At 41.4% G+C, this 24,247-nt stretch overlaps 1 protein-coding gene across 1 annotated transcript in view; it reads left to right on the top strand.

Annotated features, from left to right (window-relative positions):
- Positions 1-24,247, top strand: part of cers1 (ceramide synthase 1) — a 42,743-nt gene that overhangs the window by 11,120 nt on the left and 7,376 nt on the right. The window contains exons 2-6 of the mRNA XM_049586981.1: positions 17,954-18,113; positions 22,434-22,614; positions 22,873-23,034; positions 23,157-23,304; positions 23,417-23,577. Of these exons, the coding sequence (XP_049442938.1) occupies positions 17,954-18,113; positions 22,434-22,614; positions 22,873-23,034; positions 23,157-23,304; positions 23,417-23,577 (812 nt within the window). The remainder of the gene's footprint in view (positions 1-17,953; positions 18,114-22,433; positions 22,615-22,872; positions 23,035-23,156; positions 23,305-23,416; positions 23,578-24,247) is intronic.

The following is a 24,247-nucleotide window of genomic DNA, read 5'->3' as shown; positions in this document are numbered from 1 at the left end:
TTGGGTGCCCAGCAAGCAGCTTTCACAAGACCACAGGCTGACGGAGAGAATGTTACGCGTGCAAGTTTTGTGGTGAGTGAATTAATAGCCAAGAAGCTGAAACCTCATGCTGAAGGAGAGTTTGTGAAGGAGTGTCTCGTCGCCGCTGCGGAGCTGCTCGCGCCCGACAAAGTGAATTTTTTTCAAAGCGTCAGTTTGTCTCGAAGAACCGTTGCAGACAGGATTACAGATATGGCACAAGACATTGAAAAAAAACACTGAAGGGCACTGCAAGAGACTTTGAGTATTTTTCTCTGGCCTGTGATGAGACAACAGACATCACAAACACAGCGCAGCTGCCATTTTTGTGTGTGGGATTACGGCCGAGTTTGAGACGAAGGAGGAGTTGCTGTCTTTGCAAGCCATGCATGGCACTACCAAAGGTGAGGATTTGTTCAGTGAAGTTGTTGTGGCCATGAACAGTTTTGAATTGCCATTTGAGAAGTTGAGCGGCATCGCTACTGATGGAGCACCTGCAATGGTTGGCGTGCAAAAAGGATTAACTGCATTAGTCAAAAAAGAAATGAGCCGTCTGAGTCTGGATCCAAGTGATTGAGTTGTATGTCACTGTATCATACATCAAGAGAATCTGTGTGCACATTCCCTGAAGCTTACAACGTGATATAAACCGTCGTGTCCACCATGAACTTCATCAAAAGCAGAGGGCTGAACAACCGTCAGTTAAAGGAGCTACTCAGCGAGCTCGAGTCAGAGTATGGTGATTTGGTTTATCATTGTGAAGTGCGATGGCTGAGTCGTGCAAATATGCTCGCACAGTTTTATACACTGCGGGAAGAAGTCAAACAGTTCATGGAGATGAAGGGGAAACCTGTCCTGGAGCTCAGTGATGGCAAGTGGCTCAGTGATTTGGCCTTCATGGTGGACATCACCAAGCACCTGTCAGAGTTAAACATCAAACTGCAAGGTCCCAACCAGCTGATCAGCTCCCTGCTTTCAAATGTGAAATCATTTGAAGTGAAGTTAAGGCTGTGGCAAGGACAACTGGAAAGGTGAAACACTGTGCACTTTTCCACTCTGCAAGAATAAAAGCCTGATGTTATGACTGAATATGCTGGTGAGTGTGCAAAACTCATTCAGGCATTTGATGAGAGGTTTAATGATGTGAAATATATACAAAAACAACCGGACATGTTTACTACACTGTTTAATGTGCAACCAGCTGATGTGCCAGACAATGTCCAAATGGAAATAATTGAGCTGCAAAGCAACAACGAGCTAAAAGCTAAGTACAACAGTCTCCCTCTGCTGGACTTCTACAAACTGTATGCTCGTGCTGAAGATTTTCCCATCCTGAGGAGAAACGCCCTGAAGTTTGCATCTCTGTTTGGGACAACGTACCGCTGTGAACAATTCTTTTCAAAATTGACTCTTGCAAAGACTCGCTACCGCTCAAGACTGACTGACCCAAACTTGGAGAACCAGCTTCGAGTAGCATCATCATCACTGACAGCTGACATCAGACGCCTCGCCAAAGAGAAACAGTTCCAGCCATCGCATTAGATGAGTCTGATGTGAAGAAATACAGCAATCCTGAGGCTCAGTAACACAGTGGTTATAGACATTTTTTTCTGTCTTTTTTTTTTTTTTTTTTTTTACATCGCTGGTCACGTGTTCATAATAGTAATATGGCCCTTGGAGGACTTTATAAAAATTGATATGGCCCTTGATATGAAAAAGGTTCCCCACCCCTGGCCTATAACAAGGTTTAATAGTAAAGACTTTGATCTTTTAAAATACATTTCCCAGCCTACTGAAGAGGAAACATCAACCACCCCCAAAAGAAAGTTTTGTCCCAATTCTCAAGAATGAGTTGAGTTGTGACTCAGAGATAACACACAGACCACTGTTGTTGTCACATTTTGAAATCCCCTGAAAAACAGATACTTTGGCAAAGAATGACAGCTATTTTCCACTTGAGATGATTAATGTCCAGTCTGGTACAGTGTCAAAAGTACAAGTCTTTGTTTGGTTTGTATGTGGATGTTTTGTAAGAGGAAGTGAGCATTTAGAAGTTTGTGAAAGGGAAGTGAAATTGCATTGTAGAAATTTAAGGATATTAGTACGAAATTCTTCTATATAGAAAACACTATGACAGACATCTGGGGATCAAAGCATGTTTTACACAGGTTTAAAATGACCTGTTTACAGAGAAATACTAATTGTTCTATCACTCAGTGTGAATTATCAAAGTGAAGGAAAATTAAAAAAGACAGAATCACATTGTTTGATTAACTGCACAGGTCTATAGTGCCACAGTGATGTGGCTCTGCCTTACTCCTTACTGTAATCCATGCCTGAACCAATAACCTAACCTTAATCCAGACATCCCATCATCATTTAACTCCATTAGACTGTTAGTGTAATGAGGCCTATCTGCATTACAGCAGAGCTATAATCATCAGAGAGACAAGCTTCTCTAACTTGTAGAAGATTCAGGTCTGTCCTCGTGCTATGTTGGATCTTAAATTGCCAATTTGATATTATAATAAAGTATCATTCACCATTTATATGATTTGTGGCCTGTGTGGGACTGTTGATTGACAGTTTTAACAAGAATCAATGTCATCAGAAAGTCTCATTTATATTAGCTGTGCATTAATATTTAACTTAGCTATGTATTTATGTATTTCATAATACATCATTCATTTATATTTGCATCATATCTTTGAATGAGAAATGAAGCCAGATGAAATGAGCCAGATTTGTATTTATTATTCAGCTCCATATGGTGTCAAGCAACATATGTTTTTGTGCTGGTTACATTATGGAGATATGTGACTTACAAGTTTTGAACACAACTCTAATCATTAGACTCCGAATTGAGTAAAATCCAGCAAAAACTTGCATTTAGCGCAGGCAGTTGACTCTCTGTCTGTGTTTTGTTATACTCCACATTTAGTTGTTAATGCACCATAAAAGTCTCTAAATAAAATACTGGTACGTTATTAGATTGATTTTCCTATCTCTGACAGTCAACACTGCTGTCTGTCTATGATTGTGTGTGTTTTAAGATAGCTTATCTGTGGGTGGATGATTATGGTGGACTCATGAACCATAGGCCTGTTGATGCATCCATAAATTGGCCTGTTGAAGACACACACATGCATTTATTTATACTCACACACACACACACACACACATTCTCTGTGTGTTGCCAACGGCATGATTAGTGCATTATAAATGACAGCCATATGTCTTCTAGCTGTCAGTTTGGACAGGGAGCAGCTTGAGTGAATATTTTAACACTTCACTGAGACTGTACGTTCATTTTATTCTTCCACACAGTTTCTGTTAATTTAAACAAATCAGAAATGTGATGGTTTTAAATCGTAGTCCACCCTTCCATTTTCCTGCAGGGCTGGGTCATGGGGGTAACAGGCTATGCAAGGTATTAAATTGTATTCATATAAACATGTGGTTCTTTCTGCATTATGAGAACATGAATAATGACAGAGACAAAGACAGAGACGGCATTATAGTAATTATATATCCTTCAGTATGGAAGTCATCAGACACAAATAAAAAAACATGTGACCAAACATCACAAGCTTTATGTTCCCTGATCACAGTAAGATGAAAAGAAGTGGATGTACAATTGCATCAAATAAAGAGCTCACTGTATGCTACTTAAATGCCACAGTGTGTCTGTACTGATGTAGACTATGTCTGTTGTAACATGGTGGGAAAGTCATGTTTTGTTCCTGTGGAGTGGACAAATGTGCCATTTCCAGCCAAAATGGAACATGTAAAATCAGCCACTGGCTAAAATATTTTTGTATAATACATTTTCTAACTATTTCTATTTTAAAGGGGGCGTTTCCTCTTACTTGTAGTGCTATTTATCAGTCTAGACTGTTCTGGTGTGAGCAGTGTGTGAGATATAGATGTCTGCCTTCTCTCCAGTATAATGGAACTAGATGGAACTCTGCTTGTGGTGCTCAAAGGACCAAAAAACCAACCAACCAAGCAAACAACAAACAAACAAACAAAAAACACTAGAAAAACTCAACAGCAATGTCTTTCTCCAGAAATCATGACCTGGTGACTCAAGATAATCCACATAAATAAACTGAAGGATTAGTATGTGATGTCACACGGAAGAACTTCCCTCATCTTGTACTTAAAGTGATGCTACTGCCCAACACTGACAGTGTCATGTGGGAGCTGTTTTCTTTCTACCAAACTTTACCTGCCAATGGTATCACTGTGCAGAAGGAAGCGGCTTGTGCTTGTGACAGTGTGAGATGTAACCATTAATGGCATCCTCCTTGGCTGAGATGTAACATTAGTTATCTTAGTGGTTCTAGGTGAGCTTGCAGTAGATGCATGCTTCCTTCTGTGTGGTGATACAGGTCGCGGGTGTAGTTTGGTAGAAGGAAAATTGATTTCTGGAGACATTGCTTTAATTGTCTAATTGTATTTTTTTGGCACTTTTAGCACCACAAGCCGAGTGTCATCTAATTCGATTATATTAGAGAGAAGGCAGACATCTCTACGGCTGATATCTCTATCACTTTGCAACTCACACCAAAACAATCTAGACTGATTTTGATTTGGGGGTGAACTGTCCCTTTAAATGCAAAAGCCCAGCTAGCTTTTCTTGCGGTGATCTCTCCTGTAGCTTTCATCTTTCTGATCTTTGCAGTAGCCCCCCATTTATAATTTGTACTCTTTTAAGTGTCTGCTTTATGATGCAATAATACGATGTAGACACCAGAATAAAAAAAAATAAAAAGGGTTGACGTCAGGATCCAGGAGTGCCTCTGTGCTTTAGTATGTGAGGAAACAGCACTGTGCAGTCACAGATAATAAAGATGAAGGAATAATAAAATCTAAAACAAACTATTTCTCACATCAGTAGAGATTATAAGCAATCTGTATAGTGCTTAGGCAGGTGTAACTGTGCTGTTGTGTTAATGTTATGATGTTTAGGACAAGCAGCTGATTTTACCCATTAAAAAGACTTTATTGTAGTCTTGACAAACCTAGACAGACTTAATATACATGAATAACCTCTTCTACATCTAGCACAGAGTGAAAAAAGTTGCTAATCTTTGATACTATTAAGAACACGTGAAGCTGCTTTACAAATATGTAGCTGATGCTTTAGCTTCATGCTGTGAAAGTCTTTTGCATGTTCTTTTGCTTTGATGCTCCAGGAGTTAATTTGAGAACCAAGTACGGGGTTAATGCCTCCACTGGGATCAACTAATAGGCTAGACCTCCTCCTAACAGGTGCACCTGCTCTCTCTCTCACGTACACTCAAATTGTGACACATATATGCCAGGAAATCGTATGCATACTCACACACATGAGACAGAAAGGTTTCAAACCCTTTCCTTATTTGAATATATCTAATTTATTTATACAGCAGGAACTGAAACCACTGCAGGTTTCTGAAGGTTCCTTTGCTGTGAGTCATATTAATATGAGGACTGTAAGTGTTGAGGAAGTTTTGAAGTAATCACATTCGTGCACCTTGAACTTGTTGAATAGCAACTAAATTTATACACTAGCCAAAGACAGTAGGGGCGGCTTTAAATTTGCTTAATCTGCGCTGGTCAGATATTTTGTTTTTTACATGTTACCACAGTCATTGATTGTGGCGGTGGGAGCTCTTCCAGTCACGTACTTTTGTGCAAATTAGTTTGTTCAGCGGGGACAATGCCTCGTCTAATCATGTGTTTGTAATGAAATCAGGTTCAAACCTCAAGCCAGCCTCTTGTTTCAGCATCAGGCTTCCAGCAGCGTTGTGTTGGACTGGCCATCTGGAGTAATGCGAGTTGTCCCGGTGGGCCAGAAGTTTAAGCAACGTGCAAATGGAAAGACAGAAAACATCACACACTGTTTGATCTTGAAATAGTCTCGCGGGGTTAGCTTCGTCCAGATGTGTCTAATAAATTCATTACATCTGGTGGATCGTTTCTTTTTGTTGGAATAGACAGAGCTGTTGTCCCTCAAGGTCCTTATCAAGGATATGACTGGGCTATTTATTTGAAGAAAATATGTCTTTCTGTCCTAGCAGTCATCGACATCTGTTGCCTTTAAGTGCCTGATGAAAAAAAATACTAGTTGAGCAAAAAGGTTGTAGGGATATTTTCAAAGTTTGATCCAAACTTTAAACGTATCATCCGATTAAGCACCTGCTTAAACCTGATGACAGAGACCATCTACCGCTATAAACTGCAATATAAGTGTAAAGAAAGAGGGCCTATAAATGTTTGTTTACTTGTGCATGTGCAGAAAGAACTCTGCAAAGATTTCTCATTACCAGGCTTCATCAAGTTCATTCACCTGCTGCTACTATATAGATACATCAGCTGACCTATATTGAGATAAGAAACAGGTTTCAAACCATCTGGTAGCTTGTAGTGAACCGAGAAGTGTAGTGTTGATAGTTTATGTGTGCATACACAGTTATGTGTATATTTGCTTTACAAATATAGGGTTTATTTGTGAGTGCTCCTTCTCAATGTGATTGCACTAAAGCCGGGGAAATCTGGAAAAAGCAAAAGAATAAACATAAACATTTGAAAATCCACCCTCCTCCTGCAGCTCACCTCTTTGTCCCAAGCCCCTCCAGGCGACCCCGGGCATATGCACATGCTTCATACAGATACCCAGTGTTACCCAGATACATTGATTTATTTAATCTCATCTTCAGTTGCAGTTTATTTAATCTTATTTTCAGTTTATTTAATCTCATCTACAGTTGCACAAAGCTCATTCACTCAGCCCTCTTTCTCTCTGTGCCTCTGTGTATCAGACCACAAATGAGACAAGAACTAGCAAGCTAACGTTAGCCACCCAACTGTCTCTTTGCCTCAGTTGATGTTGCTGTGGTACTGCTTCCCTGTGAAGAAAGCTGGCAGCAGCTTGGAGACTGACCTTCGGTCGGCTGCTGTTGAGACTCAAATTCGGCACCCCCAGGACCAGATGTTACAGCAGACTGGTGGCCAGTGGCAGCATCAAGTTTAACCTATTAGCTGATCAGGAAGGGATGTCTGGTGGTTGCCTGGAGCTGGGATTTAGGCTGGCTGGATTTGTGTTGCTGTGGCTGCTGACTGGGGATCTGTCTCCCGAGCCGCTGCTAGCTCTTCTCCCGCCGAGGTGGTCTGTAGTGGGGAGTGAGGTGGAGGTCACACTGTGATTCGAGGCTCTAGGTAATGTTAAGCAACATATATGTGAACTTGAAGTCACAGCTCTGAGCCTTTAGCTCCTGTTAGCTGGACGCTTAACAATTAGCAATATTTTCTCTCCATCTCTGAAAAGCTCTGCAGATATTGACAGTTTTTAGACTCACTTTTTGATAAGCCCATCATTGTGTAGCCAGTTGTAGCCAATGCTGGAATAGCAACTTACTTTGCAGGATTCTCCACCATTCAATCAGGCTTTCATCAAAGGGACGTGCACACACAGCTTCATTTGTACAACTGCCAATAGTAACACCCTCCCTCTGAAATGACTTGTAATTGGCCAAAGTCTCCCTTCACCGCACAGATTTTCTAAAGCCTGACAACAGAGCAAAGAGGAGGTGCAGACGTCTTGTTTACTCCAAATCCTCTTGAATTACAATATGCTCAAAGTTATTATGGGAGTTTTGCCCAATAAGGCCACATTTAAACTGCCTACACAAACTTTCACAAGTTTCTCTTCTACATCACTCACATTCGTCTGATTGATCAGAAGTCCTCACAGAATGTCTTTCATCTCTAGTCTATTTCCTTTTCCTGAGTTGCATACAAATTAACAGCTGACTCGTTTCATCAGGCAGCAAGATATGGAAGTGAGGAGGTCAGGACTGGAAAAGCTGCAATTACCCAACATTAGTGACCTGGAGAGGTTAAATGAGAGAAAGAGACTACAAAAGGACAGCCAGTACCCATTTCCTCTCCGTCCCACTATGTAGACGGCACAGGAAACATGGGAAGAGAGAGGGTTGTACGACAGGCAACAAAGGTTCCCGACAAGAGTCGAATCAGTGGCATTGAGATAATGTGGTGTGTGCCTTAACCGTGCCCCATGCTTTTACACTTCTTGATTGCACTCCCACATTTTTGTTACTTTTATCATACAGATAGCAGCCCCACTGTGATGAAGCCTGTCGCTGTGTTAAGCTGGCGATGATGCAAATACTTCCATGTCATTGCTTCTCATTAAAAACCTTTCACTAGCGAACTATTTGAAGGCGGCCTCTGATGGTGATGACTGCTAATGAAGCCTGGTTCCAGACCTCTGATTCATGATTTAAGAGGTGTTGTGCCCACTCGTGGCTGTGTCCACCAGTTTGAGAAACTTTCGACTAATCAGAGCTAAGTAGGTGGGATTAAGAATGGGGACATTTTCCTTCCTAGCTACCTCGCTACCTCTGTGAAAAAGAGTGACAGGATAAAGGGGACGAGCGTGGATAAGACCAACGCTGCTGTACAAGTTGTTTTAATTGTACAAACAGAAATAACATTTGAATCAACATGATCAGATGATCAATGTCGAAAAACGCTGACTGCTCTTAGCAGTGACTACCAAAGCTGCCAACGGATTGGGTACAATAAGTACCCAACATATCAGTTTGCATAAAAATATTCAGGATGAAAGGAAAGTAGTGAAAAAAGGCAATTTTTGCAACTTTTACACCAAATTTTTTTAGTTTTTAAAAACAAGAAAACCCGCTATAAATACGTGACACGGGATCAACGTCACAGACATGCCGAAAAACAGGAAACAACTTGGAGGCCATTAATAATCTCATGGTGGTTAATTCCTTTTTTGTTACTTATTCAGTCTCTCTTTCAACCTCAGTGCAATGTCGACTAATTTGTAATGATTTTTGAGCCCTGCTTGGATGGAGACAGACAAAATTTATTGTGGCCTGTCATTACATTTTATGAAATAAAAGGGCCGCAAATTAGTGTGTTCACCAATGTGTCGTGTTTCCATCACTGCTGATCGAAACTAAAGCCGATAAATACCCGTGACTACTGCAGTGTCATTTTTCCTGGGAATCATGAATGCTGATTGTAACCTTTCCCACTGAACACAAAAGCCAGATGTAAATGGACTGCACTTGTATAGTGCCTTTCCAGTCTTCCAACCACTTAAAGTGCTTTTTACACTATGAGTCACATTCACTCATTCACACACACACACACACACACACACACACACACACACACACACATTCATACACTGGTGGCCAAGACTACCACACAAGGTGCCACCTGCTACTCAGTTTTTTTTCTTTAACACACTCACACACCGATGGAACAGCCATCAGCAGCAATTGGGGTTCCGTATCTTGCTAAAGGATACTTCGACAGGGGGACTAGAGAAGACGGGGATCAAGCTGCTGATGTTCTGATTCCTGCTCTACATCCTAAGCCACAGCCACCCAAATCTTTGTGGGTTTATTTGTCCATTGGGAAAGGTTCTGATTGCCAGTCTACTAAAACTGCTCACTAAAAATAAATCTACAGGTGGATTTGAATGATATTAGCACCATTTGTCGGTAAATAAGTATCAACTATTGTAGACAAGATATAGTAAAAAGAAGCAGCCGCAGTAGCCATGTGGGCAACATGTGCTTATTATATATTTGAACGTAAAGCCTTCAACATATCACTCAGACAAGAGACACCCTTCTTGTGTCATTCCTGTCACATTGAAAACCAACAATATAAAAATTCAGCAAAGGGAATCCTCTCTGGATTCTTCTGCCTCCCTCTGGGGCGAGAGAGTTATCCCCAAGGACAGCTGTACGCTCATCAACTTGTTAAGCACAATGGGGGAGAAGAGGGAGTGTGGTGGGTGGGTGAGTTCATTTTCTCTTTATAGAGGCTGATACTCTTTTTTGGGTGAGGTAATCAAAGTGTAGTGAAGGGGATTAAAAATGGATGATTCCAACCAATTTAGAGCACTAGGAAAATGTGGAACACACCTCAAGTATTGTGTGAACTAATAATCACAGATAAATAGGCTTCATTTATTTCCATATGTAAATGTAGTTTAAAACTCCGGCCATCCATTGGATTAGCCTTTGTAAATCCCATTTAGGCCCCACTCTGGAAAAAAAGAGCAGAGAGGATCCATGACAGGACTGGGTTTAAAAGCGACACTGAGATGGACAAAGTGACGTCAGATTAACGAGAGAGATCGAAGGAATGAAAGAGGGTGAATGAGAGAGGGGGGGCTTATTGAACAGATTCACACATGAGCCAGCATCCTGACTCACTGGCCCAGTTTATCTTCTTACACAACAGGCCGGCAGAGTCCATTCACCCTCTCTCCTCTCTCATCACTTGCTTCGAGGAAGGGCAGGGGTGGAGGGGGGGTGGGGGGGAACTTTTAGAGAGTGGAGGGTGAAAGGGAGAGCGATGGGGTGCAGCTGCAGATAAGCAGGGAAACATAGGGGGAAAGGATGGATGAGGAAGGACTGTAGTAGAGGAGAGATGGAAGCCACACTGTAGGACTTTGCCAGCATCCCTGCACGGTTGCTAAGGGAACCGCTTATTTGTCGTCAAGTCTCTTTCACACCGACTCTTTTCCTGTCATGTCACACTCTGTTTCTCTTCCGCTTCCCTTTCTCCTTCTGTTTTAAAGCTGCTTCTCTTTAGCACGGAGAAGCGTAAAGTGAAATGAAATCCAGTGATGCCGTGAGCTAGAGAATGAGTTCAGCCAGAATCTGTCTGTCAGAGGGAGAGCGGAAGAGAGGGGGGAGCTGCTGAATGGTCGCAGGTCCCAGCTGAGTGTAATTCAAGGCCTTGTCATTTATCCGGCAGAGGACGAGTGGATTATCTCGGTGTCCTTGACCCACTATACCCCCACTTTGTAGGCTAGCATAGAAAACTAAAGGGTAGATGGATAGAGTGGGTGGATAGGACCCAGTGTGATGGTGGGCTGGCTGGCTGGCACAGAGAGACAGTAATGGAGCCATTGGCAGGCTGTTATGTAATCTCTCAGAATCTGCATTTGAAACAAAGATTTTGTCCCTGCTGTGTGATTTGGTCACTGAAAGGCCGAGACCAGTGAGACCACCTCTGTCCAAAATTATTCAGGAAGTAAAAACATCACATTTTCCCAACAAATGCCAGTAAGTGAACCTCAAAGACAAATCTGCTGTCAGCTGGTGCCCAGTCATGCCACTGCCAATAGCTGATTTCATACCCTGCTTTTTCCCTGCAACAGCCAGCAGGGGTGTAAGAAAATATTGGTTAATTTGAGTATCAGGGGTATTAGGTTTTGTGATCATGTATCGATTCTCATAAACACTGCAGCAATTTTTAACTAATAGTTTACATTTTGTGCTCTCTCTTAACCAAGTGGCAGCTTCCAGGGCTGAAAACTGAAGCCAACACCAAGTGCCAAAAACTACAGTTATTAGAAATGCTGCTTGAAGCTAGCTCTAGACGCCAGTCAAACCCCTTAAACACCCATGTTAAAATGCCCAACTTAACAGTAGAAATAAACATGGTTACAGCCTGGTATAAAAACAGTTTTGGTCTCTATAACTAATTTCCTCCTTCATGACAACTGTAAAGTTACGCATCATTAAGGGCGGGCTGCTTGGAGTGACAGGCTGTCCTCGGCTTCTCAGTCAGATCCACCCCTCACTCCTTCACAGCTCCAGCCTCTCGCCCAAATATGGTCACTTTGCTAGTGTGTTACAGGGACTCTGATAAATACAAATTTAGATCCCACTGTTCTGATTGCAGGAGACCTATTATGCTCATTTTCAGATTAATACTTGTGTTGAACAAGATAAAAAAGCCCAGTCGTTTCCGGCTTTTCTGTATTGTCATTGCAGCTATAGCAACACTGTAATCACCAATAAAAGCTTCTTAATACAACCAAACATATTCCAGCAGATATATGATCCAAAATTCAGTGAGAACTTTATAACATCAGCAACTAAGTTTACGTTTCCCCGATGTTAGCATGTAGCTACATGTACGTTAGTTTGCAGTGTACTTGCAACTAAGGAATGACTGTGCCAGAGGATAGCAGCATGGTTTACCGTGAAAAATCACCAATTAAAGCTTCTACACAACCAAATGTTCCAGCAGGAATGTTATCCATATAGGGGAGAAATGTACAATACTGGCAACAAAGTTTACATGTTTCCCTGATGCTAGCATGTAGCTTTATGTAGCAGTGTAGGCTATGTATTGTTAACACATACAGCAGTGTGCCATGTAAAGAATCTGACACACACTATGTAGTCGTTGGAAAGCCAGTAGAAAACACTTGTACATATACCTTATTATTTAAAACCTCGGCCACGTTTATTATGAACGTCTGACACTAACATTATATAAGACACAAAATACAAAAAAAACACAACAGGTCCCCTTTAAACTCAGACACTGTGCATATGGTGGTGTGTTCTTTATACTGTAGCAGTTTTCCTAAAATAAGTTTAAAAAATAAAATGCAATATTTCACCTTGCTATTGCAATATATTGAATCATAATCCCTGTATCATGGTGCCTGTTGTATCACCAGATTCTTTCCAATACACAGCCCTAGTAACAGGCTCTGTACATATTTGGGTTTTGGGGTTTATGTATTATCAGAGGCAGATATTGCAAGGGTTTAAACATTGAAACTGGGTGTAATCAGGAGACTTCTTGCTCTATAGTCACGCCGGGTAAAATTCCAGGAACAGTGCTGCATTAAAAAATGCATGGGGCTGCTTTGGTGGGGGTGTGTTACTAGAGGTACAGGTTAGAGAAGGAAATGTGATCCAAAAAGCCCATTTTGAGTAACAGATCCATGAGTCTGAAAGCTTATCAGACACCCAAATGACTGCATGGCTGTTTATGTTAGTGTGAGGAATGTCTGACAACTCTGCAAAGTTATCATGACAGTTATTGTAATATTGTCATTTCTGTTTTCCATCAAGGCAGTCACTGAGTAAACTGTACAACTGTGCATTCATGTTAAGAAGCAATCTACTGTACCAGTTTTTTATGCAGTGCTAATGTTGTCAGAGCAGGTTTGTTTGAATTTCCTCCACTACTCAGAGAAAGCAGACTTGTAGCCAGCATGGTAACAGAGTACACACTTCCGCACCGTAAATGTCATGACCATTATGTTGCCGACTTCAAGCTGTCATGTGCAATTACAGTACAGTCTGCAGGAATACACCAAATTGTCTGTCACTACCAAACCGAAGATTACACATCACAACTTTGGTTGTAAAATGCGGCTGACACTCAACTCTTTCATAACTCGCTACACGTATGAGTACAGTCGCAGTGTAAACGTAGCCACAAACGCTGACACAGAGGAAGGAAGGTATAACAATTGGTGCTAAAGTGGTGCAAATAGGGCAGAGTGACAGAGTGGGCGGAAGAATACGGAGGTAAACAGACCAGATGTGGATGTAGAGACATTAGTAAGAGATGTATCAGCAGTGAGACAGCAGTTGTGGTGGTTACCATGTAAAGTATGAGGTGCAGAGGCATGGCTGGTGTCTGCAGTAACTTGTGCCAGCCACTAGTGTGTTTCCGCCTTTGTGAGAGTGCGTAGGCTTGTGTTTTTGTGTATCGGAGGGGGTGATGTGGTGGAAGACTGGGGGGGTATGCTGTGTGCTGACAGCTGGCTTCTATAAATAAATGTCGCAGGCAGGGGGGAGACACAGGGGTGGAGAGAGAAAGAGCGAGGGAGCTGCAAGAGTGAGAAATAAAGGGGAAGGAGAGGGGAAGGGAGGGAGGATGGGAGGGCTGATAGAGCAGGACTGTTACAGATGTACTGAAAGACTTAAAAGAATGTGGTGAGTGTCCTGAGCTCCGGTCATGACTTACCGAACACGCACCACATGTCACCACCGTCTGAACCAATCAGCAGCCCCGGGCGGGATCATGTGCTCCCCTGCATCTGTCTGTCTGCTTCTTCTTCGTGTGTCACGGCTTGAGGACCACAAAGTCTGTTGCTGTTACAGTTTTTATCTCACATCAGTGTTGCCCTGTCAGCTTCCTTCCCCGTCTTGTTTTGACTCTCTCGCGTTTGAAGCAAGGATGCCGTCAAATCCAGAAAACAGCAGGAAAAGGGACAGAAAACAAAGAAAAAACAGAGAGAGAAAGAGGGAGAGAATGAAAGTAAGGCGATAAACAAGACGTATAACACAGTGTCCTGTCATGTTTTTTTGTCACGCAGGCAGGAAAAGTATCAGACAGTTTTATGAACCCTCTGTGAAAGTGACTGTCTTAGAAGACATGGCTTACATTCAGCTCTCCCTCCATTAATTTGTCATGTACTTGGTCACTGAGCCCTGTCGTATCATATCCTGTAGACTAGCTGCTTAGTAACAACGGGCTGAGATGTACTGTATCACTGACACCGGCAACTTTCACTTTCCTGCCTCCTGTTACACCATTTCATTGCCCTCCAAAGTGGTGTGTCTCTGTGTGTGTGTGTGTGTGTGTGAGGCTGTGGGCTGGGTTTGGTTTCCTGTCTTGGTCCAGCAAAGGCAAACTGAACACCTGCCTGTTTTACTGCCTCACTAATGTACCTGTCTTACATTTTTTACCCTGTCACTCTGCACATCTTTGTGCCTCCATGATTGTGATTCAGAGTTTCTGCTGCCACAGCTCAGACAGAGGTTGGGGAAAGAGTGTTAAAAGGAGTAAAAGGTGGGAGTGTGGAGGCAGCATGATTAGGGAGGAGACGGAGGATGATAACATGGCCCCACTAGTGAGTGGGTGGGGTCTGTATGTTATCAGGCAGCATCAGGAAGCCTTTGCTCTGACTTCCTGTATTTCTGCTTGCATAGCAAATCATAAGCAGACTTGTGAAAGACGTGTTTCTGTGGGCAGAAGGTCACATGGTTGTAATGTAGTGCAGCATATTGATGGTGGTGTCTAAGTGTGTGTCAGGAAGAGAACGAAATCAAGGCCATACCAACTGAGTCAACACTGGGGTTAACCAAATCTGCTGGGGGATCTGGTGTCCTCCCACCCCTCCAGGAAAAAAACCATACAGTCCATCATTAGCAAGTACAGCTCTACAATATACTATATGATTATGCAACAAATGAAAGCTACTACTGTCTGCATAAATTACACATGTATCTGTTAGGGTGTGAATGTCAGACCCTGTTGTGAGCCAGCAGCTCTGAGAGGTTTGGAGAACCAAAATTAGCATAACAGTCCAGTAACTTGGTTCAGAGCTCTGCTTTTTACTGTCTTTTAACATCAATATACATCAAACACACATCATCAATGCAGACACAAATACATACTGACATGAAGGAAAGGCATAGATGTGTTAAGAGACCCAGATACAGTGTTGGGGGTGGACCCCTGTTCAGGCCTGTCAAAGTTGGGTAGTGGAAGTGAAGCTAAAATGGTTCAACTGCCGCCATGAAAATTACCCGGATGATCAGCTCTGCTTCTGCATCATTTGGCCCATAGAGCAGGTGCACTAGAGACTTAAGATGGTTGAGCCAGCTGCTTCAAGTTTAGCGCTCTGCTAGCTTGAATGGGAAAAAAATGATTCAATTGTGCATCTCTTCTAGACCTTCCTTATGTTATCGGACCGAATGGATCAAATCCTAACTGTGAAACAAGTCAAAAAAATCTATCCCCTGATTTACAGACGTCTCTTTCATAATGTAAGTATCAGAAAAGGCCCTTTTGAGCCCAGTGGGAATCATGTGATGGGCTCCAAAGTTGTAATTCCAGTGTTTGGCCGCTATGTGAAATTGGCCTCAAAGCCTGGCAAACTTCCTTGGAGCCTGAGAAGGGGTCCCTAGCCCACAGACAAAAGGCCAAATTACTGAAACAAGGACTTAAGGTACTCAATGATCAGACTAGTACTAGAACAGGTAAAATTAAACAGACATTTTAAGCTATAATAGATGTCACATAAATCAGTCTTTTTATTGAGGCCTTGAAGTACAATGACTCTACAACATCCTTCCACATCCACAAGTCCCACTGGGTACAGTCCATATGACCAAATCCTGGTGAAGCCTAGTCCCGGTCATGACAGCGAACGCATTCAAGGAGCCAGACTTTGGTGTCATTTCTACTGGAGTCAATAGAGTGGACACTTCAAACCACACTATAATCCATCATATCTTTGCTGTTTTAACTTTGACTGAAAATCCTGAGATTTTTTTATTTAAATATGCATGTTTGTTTGTCTTGTTATTTGTCTCCGAACAGATCATGGGTCTGTCCAAGTGAGGCTGAGATGCAGATGCTAGACGGAACCATGATCTGTTTGGAGACCAATAACAAGGAAAACTAATGCACATATTGAGATAAATATGTCAATATACATCACGTAATGTGTGTTTTTTTAATATGGTGGAAAGATTTTTCAGTCAAAGTTAAAACAACAAAGACATGATGGGTTATAGTGTGATTTGCTGTGCCCGTCTGGCTCCTAAACACTGTCACAGTCTTTCATATTTTCCTTGTCCTCAACCAGGAAGTGGACTTTGGAAAAAAAATATGATTAGAAATCAAAACAAACAGGAAACAATAAAACAAATACTGGAATGAAAACATCCTAAATATATTGATTTATAAATCAACCAAACTGGAATCTAAGTTTAGATGATAAACACATCACATAACCAAAAGGAAATATTCAGCTAAACTAATAAATAAAGGAACTTTTCATCTGACTGGTGAAGGAGTGAGTAAGTGGAGCCTCCTCACAGGAGCTTAACATAAATGATTGACACTTTACTCAGACTTCACGAGGACTATCTGACAGATATAAGGTAACAAAGACTGCTGGGGTATGGCAACACCACTTGGACAAACAACACAGAGCTGCAGAACACTGTAATGCTACAACCAGTAGTTATGCTAATGGCAATTTTTATTATAATTTTTTGTTTGCCTGTTGTAGAATAGCACTTTTTTAAATACATACATTTTTCATCTATATACCGGAGAGGAAAGAGCATTTTTAGTATAGTGAGTATAGGGGGGATGTGGCCCTCAATATGTGGTGATGTAATCACAGCTGTGAGCGATATACAGAAAGGAAGAGAGTGCAAGTGTCAATGTAATATTAGTTATGTGTGTATGTAAAAACAACATCTGCTCTGTCTCCAGCATCCAAACAACATCTTGACACTGTCAGTAGTGCTGGCCACGGGCCAACAGAGGATCACCTTACACTTTCTATCGGCATCTTAATATAAACCACCATATAGATGAATAAACAATCATGCTTATTCTTAAATACCTCTTTTGTGTAGACGATGTTGTCATTCTTCAGTTAGCTTCTCTACTGCAAAGATATACCATCAGTTTGAACTTGTGCACACCAGTTTCACAACTTGTTTAGTTTACATTGTCTTGAATGTTCATGTGATTCATTTGTGATACTTTGTGATACTACTAGCTGTTTATTACATAGACACAGTGTACGCTGCCCTCTTCATGTCTTCCTTGTAGCTTCCACTTAGGCCCATTTGTTTTCTTCAGCCAGAGTTTATTAGTTCAGAAAAATGTGCCTAGGGTTGCTGCAACAATTACAACCCCTTTAAAAACATCTGTGGTCCAACTGGCCAAAATATTTAAGTCCTTACGAAGAAACAGGATGTTTTTTTTCCTCAGCGTTTACATCTTGGAACAATAAAACAAAAGCAACCAAATGATTTCAGCCCAGAAGCCACAACATTGCAATAAAGACTGTAAAGAATCTGTGTGGTGAATTGTTTGCTTCACCACACATATTGAACCGAGAGCCTTGTAATAAATGTCACAATCCTGTAAAAGAACAGCCTCTAAATTAATCAGATACTGCGTCCAAAGGACCTGTCAGCAGCTCACCTGGCCGCATTCTCAAAAGAAGCAGCTAAATTAATTCAGAGTGTGACTTCCTCTCCTCTGTCTGACTGTGCCTCCTCTCTCTGCTCTGTCCCCGCAGCCTCTAGCACAGTGGTGCAGGCTGCTGCCCAAAGATGCTGCCAAGATGCCGGAAAGCGCGTGGAAGCTGGTCTTCTACACCATGTCGTGGTCATACAGCACCTACCTGCTCTTCTTCACCTCCTACTCCTTCTTCCATGACCCGCCCTCTGTCTTCTACAGTAAGGAACACAACAGTGTGAACACATAGTGTCATCTAGGGTCATTTATTTAGCAGTTTAGACATTAGTCCTCTTGAATCTGCTCCTCAAGATGTTACAAGAAAAGAGCCTAATTAATCAATTAATTAATTAATCAGTACATATTTGTAACTTGAATTGAAATTGAATTTACTGCTTTTAATTCATTTTCAGTATTTGAAGTCTGTCCATATTAGATAAACACTGACCTCAGAAAAAGCATCTCTAACAGCACAGTAACGTAGGCAGTTTCTTCGCGAACCTCTCAAGGAACTGAAGTCATTTTAATCTAATGAAACAGCGGGCAGCACGCCTTAATCCTATAGAGACTCTGTTGGGGTAAAATGCCACTTTGAGTATTCAAATAGAAGGATATTTATAGCAGAGCATACTGGATATGCAGCCTGGTGGTTCATGCTGAGCCTTGAATTGATCACTTGCATGTTATTCAATCGTTAGCAATCAGCTGTTATTGATACAAAAAACGGTGGAAATCATCAGAGGCCCCACGATACGACATTGTGATACTTAAGTCACGATACAAGATACAATATTATTGGGATTTAAGATGTTTAGTACCTTTTCTCAACTGCAAATTATTTCCTTAAAGCAGGGCTGTCAAACATACGGCCTGGGGGGCAGAACTGCCCCGCCAAAGGGTCCAGTCCGGCCCTCAAGATGACTTTGCACACCTAGTGTTGATGCACATGTGACGGCTGAGAGCGTTCAGGAGCAGTTTAAACAGTGAGCTTATACTTCATGTAAAATACTGCCTTAATGGCTTTTTCACTCTGACCAGAATACAGCTCTCTGAAACAACAATGAATATTTTCTGTGGTCATATTCAAAGATATTGAACGTTGCGCAAAATATTGTCAACCAGCAGCTTCTGTACAAATAAATCTATATCAGACTTGATATTTATAGGTTATTATGCAGTGGTTTTACTGGTCCGGCCCACTTGAGATCACATTGGGCTGTATGTGGCCCCTGAACTAAAATGAGTTTGACACCCCTGCTAAAGGAAAACGTAACGACAGCACAGGATATAGTTTTCTGACCGTTCATCTCATTTCAGTCAATTTTATTGCAGTAAAATGTATCTAGTGGACTAAAAAGCAATTGATTTTATTATTTTTGCAGGCCACCAAAAGTTTAATTTGTATTTGCAACGTTATTAAAAAATCCATACTTGGCGTCTGTGAATCAATACAATATATCCATGCAAAATATTGTGATATTCATTTTTTCCCCCCACCCTTACATAAACCCCTTCATTTTATAGTAAAAAAGGGGAAAGGACAGAAATGAAATAACAATGATCCAAAATAGAGCAAAGTTTTATGACAGAATACATTAAGTTTTGCCCCAACACTTATCTGCATAATTGCACCTAATGGATGACTATCACCGCTAATGGAGGATATATGTGAGATGAGGACTCCACTGATAATCCAGCGACATCTTTAATAGTCTCTCTGCCTCCTGCATTACACACGGAGGTGTCAGGGCTCCGGTCGAAACTCCATCGCTCTGAGTGGAGCTAGCAAAGGCTGGTTGACAGCGCCAGGTTCATCTTTAATAGCTGCATCACCTCTAATTGCTGTCAGCCTGAGATGTGTACAGGAGCAGTGTACTGTAATGTTCCTGGACTGTTAGGTAAGCAGAGAGAGGAAGAGAGAGGGACAGAGAGAGCTATGAAGCTGAAAAGAGAAGAGTTTATTTGGTGGATTAAGAGAAATCAAAGTAACACATTGTCAGACGCAAAGAGGGGTTTGTACTCTGAAGAGAAAAGAGGAGAAAGAAAAAAGCTTCAGTCTCTGGGAGAAAAAAAAAAGTCTCCAGTTCCCATGCCTCCCCTTGGCAGCTCTTCTGTTGTGATCCATCTAGCAGCCTTCTCCTCAATGTTTAATGACGGAAGGTCCAATCAATAAACATTACACACGGCCCGAACGTAACCCCATCCCACCAGAGACAAACCTTACTCAAACATCGGAGGAGAAAGTTTCCGTCCAACATCTGATAGGTTTGAGAGACATGAGCTTAGCATAGCAGCCTTAACGTACAGTTGGCCTGTCCTGCCTACTGGTACTTTTGAAACCCTCTCTAATTCCTCCGAGGTTAAACCTGATCCCCTAAGCCTCCTCCTCATACTAACTACCCCAGCCGACCCTTCACATCTGGTGAGGTCACTGTATATAGCTCAGTATCTAGACAGATTGGATATACTGTATTTGTATCCAAAAAGAAGTGTCTGTCAGTTAAAAACAACTATTTTAAATTAGAGTTTGGAGAAAACTAAAAGTGTAAAAGGTGATAAATTAATTGCAAAATGGAATATTTTAAGATATCCTCATGCAAATCTGCTCAAGAATGTATTGTTTCATTAAAACACAGAATAATGAAGAAGAATAATTGGCACATTTTGCGTTAGTTTTATGCAGATTTATTCACCTTAAAGATTATATGATTAGCTGTTTAAAAATGTAAATGATTTCTCCAGCCTCCACAGTCATTTGTGATCTGAAATGTGTTAGAAAATGGACATACAGATGCTGAGTCACACTTAACATGGTGTCCAAATTCCCTGGTTTTAATCAGGACATTATATAGGTTTTATTTATTTATTTATTTATTCTTTTATTTAATAGTCATCGAGAAGTCAATTTACATGATACTGTAAACACATCATGAACGACTGCGTTATTACACAGTTCTTAAATCCAGTTTCAGTAGAAAACTGCACTTTAAAGGTCCAGTATGTAGGATTTAGGGGCATCAATTAGCAGCAATGGTAAATAGTATTCATAACTATGTTTTCATCCATTTATAATCACCTCAAAATAAGAATGGTTGTGTTGTGTTTGTTTATATATATATATATATATATATAGACAGAGTCATTCATGTTCTCTCATTGACCACCGTAGTTCTCCTACATGCTTGGCACATTCAAGAAGTTTCAGTTCTGCTGCTTCACCACTAGTTGTCACTAAATCCCACATACTAGACCTTTAAAATGCAACTGTCATTTTTTTATTGGTGCCTTTTGTGTTCAGCTTAATGTACATTTTTTTCCAATAAAATAATGTTGGTAAGAATTTTTATTTATTTATTTTTTATTCAACAAGCAATTTGTTGTATTTTAGCGGTATACTGAAAGCAGCAGAAAAGCGGAACTGAGTACACTGAAACCCTGTTCACAATCGATGAGTGTTAAGTGGAGTCCTCTTCTAATTTGTAATAACTGTGCTGGTTGTCTGTGATCTTTATCCTGTGTGAATCTACCATGTCCATAATTGGTCAAGTTATTCATTATTTATTAATTATTACCATATTACCATGTGATGATATTACACCTGTACCAATCTGCATCTCAGTGATTTTAGGTCATAGTTTGTCTCCTTTCTGCCTCGTTCCGTTCGAGAATTATGGAGTCTGCATTAGCAATTATAAATTAAAGTTTTGACAGTTTTCTGGGTGCAGGAGGCTCAAGTTCAAATCCATCACAAGAGTGAAATCTCAAAAGATGATGAGATGGGTGACGTGATACCTGTGACAACTTGTGGCAGAATCAGTTCTGTTTGTTCAAAATCATGAGGTCCCCTGGTAATACTAGTCCTGTGTGAATAAGACTTTCAATATCTATTAAATTATCACCAATAATATTGTGATAAACTCAGCGCTGGTTTTAATTCACAATCTCTGATAGTTTTGTGAGACAATGAGTGGTATTGTCTCAACACACACTAACTGACAAGCGCCTCCTCCACATGAGCTCGCACTGATAAGCAGTGAGCTTCAAGTAAATACGTTTGTTGGCATGAACTGTCTCTAACTCCATGATACAATCACCTCCTTCTGTTTAAGTGTAGGAGCCAACAGTCTGAGACCCCCAACTAGAAACAACAGAAAACAGATAACAGGAAGAAACAACATGATTACAACAGATACGAGAAAGCTCTCAGAGTGTGTGCACCTCTGCCAAAGGCTGCATAACTATTTTAGTAATACAAAATTTTTGATTTCTAATCTGCATTTGGCCTCAGATCTGTATATGCAAATGTTGGTGATTGCTATCAAACAAATAAACAAAGAAATGTGAATAAATACTAAACAAGTAAGCTTGTATCTGCTGTAGTCTTTGTATTTCTGATTTAAAAGCCTTCTAATGCAAAAAGTACTAAACAAATGTTGTCAGTTATATCCGTCATTCATCGTTTGATTTGTAAGTTGAATTAAAAGCTGACATCCTTAATGTGCTCTTAAACCTCTCTGCACATTTCCTTCCTGTTTGTCCAGACTGGAAGAGTGGTATGTCAGTGCCTGCAGACATCGCCATAGCCTACCTGATCCAGGGCAGCTTCTACGGCCACTCCATTTACGCTACGGTCTACATGGACGCGTGGAGGAAGGACTCCGCTGTCATGGTGGTGCACCACATCATCACACTGGCACTCATTATCTTCTCCTACGCCTTCAGGTACGTATTCTAGTTTGATGTTTTTGCCTAAAAACATGTACTTTTGACCTGGTTTTGACTGAGTGTAAAATGTCAGTGTATATCATTTTACCACATCAGGCCACATGACGGAGCACAGATGCACTGAGTCATATGTGTGATGAAAGATACTTTGGTCACTGAGGTTGATTAACACAGTTTCAGTGCTCAGTTTGCTAGTTTGCACCACCCAAATCTGAAACTTACTCAGACTTCTACCATACATTCTGTGCTGTTCAGATACCACAACGTAGGGATTCTGGTGTTGTTCCTCCACGACATCAACGACATCCAGCTGGAGTTCACAAAGCTCAACATCTACCTTAAGTCCAGAGGAGGAGGCTATCACCTACTCAACGACGTGCTGTCCAACATGGGCTCCGTCAGCTTCAGCATCACCTGGTGAGGCTCAACAAAGATGCACAAAAGGACACGCACACTTGATGCAGCTTCATATTTCTTCTCTCTCTGATTCTAATTGGACGGACATGAATTTCTATTTCTGGTTTCTTTTGTGTTTCCAGGTTCTGGTTCCGTCTCTACTGGTTCCCTCTCAAGGTGCTGTACGCCACATGTGTGTCCAGCCTCCAGTCCGTCCCCAACATTCCCTTCTACTTCTTCTTCAATGCTCTCCTACTGGCGCTGCTGCTCATGAACATCTACTGGTTCTTGGTGAGGTCACACAGGTTTATTACCTCAAACCCAGAAAGCATTCATGTTCAATGTTTGTTTTGTCCAAACTGCCGCAACAATCTGACCTATTTGTGTTTCCTGTTCTGTGTAGTTCATCGTGGTTTTCGTAGTGAAGGTGCTAAAGGTTAAGGAGGTGAACGACGTCAGAGAGTACGAGGACGAGGACGGCGGCAAGGCGGCAGCCAGCCTGCTCAAAGAACCTCAGGCAGAAAACAACGATGATGATGCTGGACATCACAATGCTGCTGAGGGGTGAGCTAACACCTACAGACCCTGTCATCTAACTGAAATGGAAGCAGTCGCCGCCTGTCTGTCTGTCTGTCCGTTTGTCATTTAATCTTGGGCTGCACAATTGTGAGGTGTATTGCTGAGGACTCAAGGAAGTGCAGTGTCGAGTGTGAGCTCTTGAGATCTGCAGGACATATTTATTAGTAGTGCGTCATGTACACTGTGTAGTTCATGGAGACCCCTATTAATTGTTACACCGCCAAATGGCATGCTGGGTGCAGCTCTCTGTCCGTCACAGATGAAGGCACAGAGACATTTCAAGTATTAGCAACCTAGCTTTTGGACTGAATGCCTTTGTTCCCAGAAATAGCCTGGTTCCAAATAGTTAGCTGTTAGCAAATGACGCATATATTCCGAAGGAAGCGCAGTGTCAAGGGTAAAGTTGTTTAGATAAGCAGTTCTCAGGAAAGCTGAAAGCAGCAATACCGGAGGCCGAGCAATCGGCCGCTCTGAACAGGCACGTTTTGAACAGGCTCTGCACTGGTTTGTTTAATCTGACTGAGAGACCTCGGCTCAGGGTGGAAAAATACCACCAGCCAACTGCTGGCAGGTTTTCACTGTAAATGTTGAGTTTGAAACCAAACCAGTGGTTTACGTTGCTATTTGTAGAATTTCCACATCAATAAATCATTAG

This window comes from Epinephelus fuscoguttatus, linkage group LG10 (assembly GCF_011397635.1).
Source record: "Epinephelus fuscoguttatus linkage group LG10, E.fuscoguttatus.final_Chr_v1".
Classification (NCBI taxonomy): Eukaryota; Metazoa; Chordata; class Actinopteri; order Perciformes; family Serranidae; genus Epinephelus; species Epinephelus fuscoguttatus.
This window is presented reverse-complemented; position numbering and strand designations above follow the sequence as displayed.